This window comes from Arachis ipaensis, chromosome B6 (genome assembly GCF_059453495.1).
Source record: "Arachis ipaensis isolate K30076 ecotype BB chromosome B6, ASM5945349v1, whole genome shotgun sequence".
Taxonomy (NCBI): domain Eukaryota; kingdom Viridiplantae; phylum Streptophyta; class Magnoliopsida; order Fabales; family Fabaceae; genus Arachis; species Arachis ipaensis.
The window spans coordinates 33,631,114-33,638,690 of record NC_142441.1 but is presented as its reverse complement, the minus strand read 5'-3'; the positions used below and the strand labels follow the sequence as shown (position 1 = coordinate 33,638,690).

The 7,577-nt window shown below is 36.1% G+C and overlaps 1 protein-coding gene across 2 annotated transcripts; it reads right to left on the bottom strand.

The window, feature by feature from the left end:
* Window positions 1–538: 538 nt before the first annotated feature.
* On the bottom strand, window positions 539–7,085 carry LOC107648664 (uncharacterized). 2 transcript variants are annotated; one of them, XM_088489600.1, is made up of 16 exons: window positions 6,827–7,041; window positions 6,346–6,486; window positions 5,764–5,876; window positions 5,471–5,598; window positions 5,226–5,379; window positions 4,967–5,076; window positions 4,660–4,743; window positions 4,525–4,573; window positions 4,348–4,439; window positions 3,768–3,900; window positions 3,556–3,635; window positions 3,429–3,481; window positions 3,234–3,335; window positions 2,229–3,161; window positions 1,711–1,779; window positions 539–1,574 (listed from the first exon to the last, which is right to left on the bottom strand). In XM_088489600.1, the coding sequence occupies exons 3-16, from the start codon at window positions 5,854–5,856 to the stop codon at window positions 1,084–1,086; spliced, it is 2,571 nt and encodes an 856-aa protein (XP_088345726.1). In that variant the 5' UTR covers window positions 5,857–5,876; window positions 6,346–6,486; window positions 6,827–7,041; the 3' UTR covers window positions 539–1,083. The 2 variants fall into 2 exon arrangements, with proteins under 2 accessions (XP_088345726.1, XP_088345724.1); XM_088489598.1 differs by lacking the exon at window positions 6,346–6,486 and having other exon boundaries at window positions 6,827–7,085.
* Window positions 7,086–7,577: the final 492 nt, after the last annotated feature.

The window sequence follows — 7,577 nt, the reverse complement described above, 5'->3', positions numbered from 1 at the left end:
CAACATTATCAGCAGAAAGTATATAAATGTTTGTTTTTTAAAAAAATCGAAATGATTTTAACTTCATGAATATTAATACTCTAGCAAATATTAATTTGTTTCTCTCTCTCTCTCTTGATTTTTTTTTGTTGAAGAAATTCTCCTTATGTCTGTGTGTATGTATTGTTATAGTTGGCGTTTTTATAGGTTTAGACTCCGACTCTATAGCCAATACTTCTAGAGAGAGAAAAAGGGTAGAATTGTAATCTAAATAATTTTTTAGTTATATGGAAATTTTATATTCAGATCAGTTTTATAACAGATGAATCATAATAAACTTCCCATGAAAGCATTGGTCTGTAAAGGTATCGGATAAAACTAGAATTTGCTTTAGGAAAGCCTTGACGAACTAAAACCAGATACCCAATACTTAATCCAAAGCTTGATGAGAGTGTGGCGCACAATAAAGTCATAAACATGCGGCTTGTCACCATATCGATATATAAAGTAAATGGTTAATCAAAGTATTGTTCGACGGAATATAAGAAAATCATAAAACTTAAGGGAAACAGAAAGGTTAGATTTTTATCAGATTAAGTACAGGTTTGTAGCTGTTTACGTTTGGTCCTGCTTCACACAGATATATACCAATTTGTTATATCAAAAGCCTCATCAACCCGATGGACTTAAAACCTACCATAACAACCTCCAAGCCAAGTTCATGCCGACGTTGTTTACCAAAAAAGGGGGAAAAATTGAGACCATTTACGCCAGCCACTGGCCAATTATGTTGCAATCAGAGCCATATTCCAAAGTTGCAAGTTAAGCAACGAAGAAACAGCTGTTAGCATTTACCACTGTGCACTTGATAGCCAAGAGTTTAATGAAATTTAGGGTACCCGAATTCTCACAGAACTGAGATGTGGATGACCTCAAAGAAATCCCAGCAGACAATTTCATCATTGATCAAGGAATCTCTAGGTTTTTTAGACAGGTGAAACCTACATTGACAGATGCCTGAATGCCCATTAAAGTTGGAAAAAGATCAACACTGTGAATCCTCTTCTGGAAGAAAAACAGACGAGGGATCAAAAGCTTGATACTCTAATAGCTAGGCATGGAATTGTTAAACCTCTTTCTCTCATTATTCAACACCTGCGGCATAGGCAGGTCACTAAAGTTCCTGCCATCATGCCAACCACCCCACTGGCTATTTGATGAAAGACCATTATTGCTGAACTGTTGAGAATGTATCTGTTCGTAAATCGATGGATTGTTAGCTGGAAATTGATCAAGAAACCTTGAAGAAATTCTATATGCATCATTTTGTGGAGAAAATATATTTCCAGCATGATCTGTAACATTTAAATTCTGTAAAGGTACGGATTGGTGCATTAACATCTTGAGTCTAGGATCATCTTCACCAGGGCTAAATTGTGGAAACGAAGTCCGCATCATGTCAAGAGATGCATTATTTACCCTTTCTGTTAGCATCCCCTTACCAATTTCCAATAATGCAAGATCATTAAATTGAACATCTCCAACCCTTCCGATATCTCCAGATGCAAGAACATGCTGTTGCGACAAGTGTTTCCCTGAAGATTTAGATGCATTAGAACTACATTGAAGTCAAGATACTTAGAAAGGGAAATCAAAGGAAGATATGCAGAGTAAATCTTAAACAATAAAGAAACACACCACGAATACTAGAATTATATTCTACTCCCCCACCTGAAAAGCCAGGAGGTACTCTGCTGGACAATGAAAATCCCGGTGGGCTGGAAGCATGAGCTTTTGACACTGAAGAAAACAATTATACCCAAATCAGTTCTTTTGTCATATACTTGGTTCAATAGTGAATGGAAATAACAGCACAAATGTTAACATTATTTGACATTTTCATTTAACAGAGGAAGATTTGATATGTAAGATTGTCTAAGCTACAATGGAAGGCCCGACAAACAGGACAGTTCAAAAGAACACATAAATAACAACAATTGAAGACAGAAGGCTTTACCAATCCTGCCCATGATCAAATGGATTAAAACACAGGAAAAGGGCCATCTATATAGAAAGACTCAAATAACAAAATGCCTAGTAGATAGGAACATATAAGGAGAAACAACAATAAACATCAAAGGAAGCAAAATCACCCTCTGCCATCCCTAGCCCATGCCACCAGCAACACAAAAACAGCATACTAACAGTATAAATCAATGCGAAGGAAAATTGATTGCACAAAAACTCACTTCCAAGAAATTTATCTGGTAGTGCATAATTGATCGACGGCATAGAACACGGGTGTTTCCCATTGAAAGTGTTATTCGAGTATCTCCACATATCCTTGTTTTCCATTAAAGCATCTGATTCAACATTCCCTCTGGAAACATGCCTAGTAATTCCAATCAATTGGTCCAAATCAGATGAGTCATCCACAAGTGCATCTTGTCTTGCAAAGGAAAACCTTGACTGATTTTTGTCTTGACTTCTCCACAAAGTTGGTGACTTATGGGCTTTTCTTGGTTCTTCATTTTCCTCCAACAACTTAACTAATGAGTCTTCCCACGCATCCAAATCTAAAGACAAAATATTAGATATAATGCTGCTTTCCCCCATATCTGAAGTTACCTTATTAACATTTTCTTTATCCCCTACATGCTCTTCAAATCCTGTCTGTAAGGCATCATTAAAAGATTCAGAAGGCTTGCCCAAGTCATGTTCATGACAATTTTGATCTTGTTTCCAGAGATGATGGCTTGACCGGCCTGCATTCTTATGTAGATAAGGCGAACAGATCCCTGTAGAAAGATGATTGACGCCTTTGCTGAACTTTGATTGTTCATAATCCAAGTTCAGTACATCATCCACAACATCTTCCCAAAAAGCTGGAGTGGTTGAATGTTCTTCAGGATACTCATTATCTTGCTGCAAATGCTTCCCAAGAGATGAATTATTTGAGCCATGCATAAACAGTAATCTGTCTGAATCAGGAACAGAATATGGATCTTCCACGTGATTATGCAAGCTTATCGATGACAAATCTGAACATAAGCCTTCTACGTCCCGATTTGAATCAAGGCCAACTGATTTGTCAATATTAAAATCACATTGTGATTTGGAGAGATTTAGAAAGCCTGTGTTTGCAGCAGAAGGTACCATATCTTGATCACTATCTACAAAAGCTGCAAATAAGTTGTGGTTAGAAAATATAGTAGAAGGGAGATTTTACACAAGTTCCATATTGTCTGACTCACATTTCTGAGAATTTCCACTATTATGATGCTTGTCCATCTCTGTAGGTACAAACATACCACCAGAATGGACTTCTGGGTTTTTTCCAGCTTCCTCTGATTGTCCTGCATAAAGTGCATACTTATCAGTGTTATTAACTGCAGCCACAAGGACCTGTCAATCATTAGATACCTCAACTTTTCTATTGACCAAATTACCAGGGAACGATGAGTTTGTATCAGGTGGAAGAGAACCCGAAACACGCATGACCCTGTTACAAAAATACTTGGTCATCATTCATAAAACAAAACAAATTGTAGTACCACCCATGGGTAAATAAATTACCAAGAAGTCGCAGCAGGAGGTGCAGGTGAAGTCATGGTCCCGCTACCTGAACTAGATGCCTTTATCTGGTTCTCGATTTTCTGCGATTGTTGAGGTTAAGATATGTTAACTGACAGCCTAATAACTTGCAATATAGTGAACACGCTAATAGCAGCAGAAACATTTCATCCGGTAACTCAGTTCACAACAAAAGTGATTTATCTGAAACTTACATCTAAAGAGCTTTTCGAAATTAGTTTGGAGGTTGATGACATGTGTCTGGGATCATCTTCTGTGGGAGGTAAAACACACCCCGAGCGCCGATGCAAATTATTTGTAGCCCCAATAATTTGTTGGACTCTACTCCTTTAACATCCAAATTACAGCACAACCAAAACTATAATCAAATATAACTCCTAAACATAGGCAGGAAAAATAAATGGGTAGCGGAAACAAAGAGTAAGACTAATTAGCATGATGGAGGATGCAATTTAAAAAACAAATAAAAAGAGAATATACAAGATTACATTTTACATTCACAAATTCAGAACCTGCATGAAACATTTGTGTAAGGTAGAACTTATACAATATATGGTCCATCTGATATGTCGACTAAACCATATGCTGGTTTTTCTTGTTAAGAAAAGCACCTCAAAACCACTCTCAAATTTGACATGGAAGCTTTAGATACCACTCACAAATTAACATGTCCATAAGTCATCCAGCCACAAGAAGACATAAGCGAGACATCATACATTCAAAATTCCAAAGAAGAGAGACGGGGCACATACATGAGTCGGAAACCAAAAATACCTTGCAAATGCTAATACTAGCTCATCTTTGGTAAAGCTATCTTCTTGAGAACCATAATCATGCAGATATAAGCAATCTCTGTTGCTGCAAGGCTGGACAAGAAATAAAAGTTATAAAGTAGCCCAGAGAAATTGTTATCCCTAAGTCCTAGCAAAGCATTCTTATATCACCATTTACCACATTTCTCAACCATGCATGGCAATACTTTGTGGTTCCAAAACAAGCCCTGCAAATGCAAACATCAAGCCATAAACATCACATCATCACAAATGTCACTGTCCAATAAAAAAGTTAAAAAGGTATGGTTCTTACCTCAAGGGTCTACCTTCTAATACAAAACAATGCACTGATTGAATACACCGAATTGCTTCTGCTTCTTTTGAGTACGTTATATACCTATGGATAAGTACTTTTATAATTAGAATTCCAGAAATACGACTTGAACTATATAACATATAAATGACAGGGTTACAAGGAACATGACAAAACCAGTGCACATATTCACACAGGAAAAATAAAATAAAATAGGAAGAAGAAAAGTAAGTTAAAAGCAAAGCTAATTTTTCTGCTTGAAACTTCGTGCAGGTGATGACCATTGCGATACACAATAATAACTTACACACAGCAGCTGTTGTTTGCAGAATGTTGGATTATGCCAGAAGCTGTCCGAGAAATTGACACTTTCATAACTTTTCCATACCTGCCAAAATACTCCTTGCGTTGAAGTAGCTGACAAAATACAAATAAAACACATCATGAAAAAGGTAAGATAAATTAACAATTTAAAATATATGAAACAACATATAAGAGTATGACATGCACCACATACATGCATCTAGCAACATTTAGATACAGAACAACATCATTGAAGAACTCACATCTTCATCTGCAAGGTTAAGGGCCAACCCAATTATGTACACTAGGTTCCGTTGAATAACTCTAACATCAGTAAGATGTTTCCTTCCTTCAGTCGATTTGGACTTCAACTTCTGCATTTTCTTTCTATGCTTTGAATTCATTTCAGCAACCAACCTACGTAAGCAAGAAATCATTGAACTAAAGACTTGCAAGAGAATAAGAACATCATAAAAAAAAAAATAGAAATTCCCCTCAGCCAAACAACCTTTGACAATTTGCTGCCATTGCCACAATACGTTCTTTGTCATAAGGCACACGGCAAGCTGGACAACGACCACCAGTCCCATCCTTTTCTGACATTTCCATAATGTGGTGCCAACACCAGACACAGATCTGCAAAGAAGGAAGAAGACACATAAAATCAAACACATCACTTATCAGTCAGGGGCAATAATTATATGTTAACAGACACTACATTTTGCTACTAAAATATCAGATATCCCAACATTTTTATTTCCAACAAAGTTCAACAATAAATTAAGAAATTCATTCATGCACCTCATAGCCGCATTTGCATGGTTTCAGCTGCTGATCAGTCAGGTCCATCTCCTCAGTGCATATCGGACATGATTTCCCCCCTTTGTCACCCATGATTGATCCAGGGAATTTAACTATAATAAAATAATTATAAAATAAAAAATAAAAAATAAAATAAAATAAAATAACCTCAGATCCAAGGCAAAAACATCTAGAATTAATATATATTGCGCAAATTTCTACTGCTATAACACTCAGAAAGCCATTGAAGTCTCACAAAATAATATTTCAAAATATAAGTTGATAATCATCAATTAAAACGCGGGGGAAAGAAAAAATGGTCCACACTCCACATGTACCGAGCAATGTTAACAAGAGAAAATCAATTATCAATTACATTAAAAAGAAAAAGGCAACACCGCCTTAAAATATAGCCAAATATTCAGACAGGTCACCACAAAGAAGTGCCCAATAATAATAATAAAAATGATTATTATTATCTATTGTTATTATTATTAACACGCCGTATAATCACAGGTTTAATTTCCAGCTGGTTAGGTACACAATTGCAAGTGAGCAAAGCGTAAAATTAGACACACATACTTGATAAGATGAAACAAGAAAAATTGAGGGTTTAGGTTTGCGACAATGAGTGCTACTGCTAGGTATTCCGGCAAGTGAAATGATCATTGTTATCACTTCCTTTTTCTCAGTTAATTCTAGCGGCACTGTCCCTGCCAATCACTACAGTGAACGGAGAAATGAGAAAAGAAAAAGCGTTCTAAATGCATGCTTTCTACATTTTACTTCTTTTTTCCCTTCGCTTATGCGCCGTAATAATCAACATTCAGCATAACATTTTTTTCAGAAACACTTAGAATCAAAGGAAATCGCTACTGATAAGTTTAGCGCACCGTATTTTATCGATTTTGGAAATTGCGAGAAAAAAATGAAAAACCCTAACCTAGGGGGAAGGGAATGGAAGGGATGAACAAGGGAATGGTGGAAAAGTAAAGAATGAGGAAGTGAAAGTAATAAGTTTGAGAGAGAGAGAGAGAGAGAGAGAGAGGTTAAGTGAACTTACGGAGCGGTGAAGAAGAAGATGAAGATAGTGATGAAGAAGAAGAAGAGGCAGAGAGGAAGGTGCTAGAAGCGGAAGAGGAGGATAATGCGAAACATGGAATCAGAGATAGAGAATAGAGAGAGAAAGGGGAAAGAATGGGAATGGGAATGGGAATGGGATGGCTTTGGTGTACGTGGTGACTGCTGAGGTGACTCGCTCAAATTCCGAGCTTTCTTAATTCTTCAATACAACTCTCATTTTATTTATGCCTGGCCCTTTTTTTTCTTCTTCCAATCTTTTAATTATCCATTCACATTTTTTTTATTATATAAAAATATTTAATTAACCAAATCATACTTTTAGAAAAATAAAATAAATTCATTTCTTCTTAATTATATTGTCCAACTTAGTTGCTCTACTAATGATAAGAGTTAGAATACTTCCACTATATCTTCAATCCTCCATCAAAACCGATGAACCATTGGTAGATAGTACAATGAATATTTGAATCAATCTATAACAAATGGTTAATGGCTGTCATTCTTTTAGGATTAGGTTGACAAATCATAGAGGGATACAGCATAAAGTTATTTAGTTCCTTTCTTTAGGCTATGCCCCTCCCTTCTCTCCTTTATTTTTTCTCTCCCTAAATGTGTTTTTAACCGTTTTTGGATACATAATCGGACCAGCACAATTGGGCTTTGATTGTTTGTATTCAACTCTTCATTTTTCTCATCCATCTATTTAAAGTAATGCTACATGACAAAAAAAA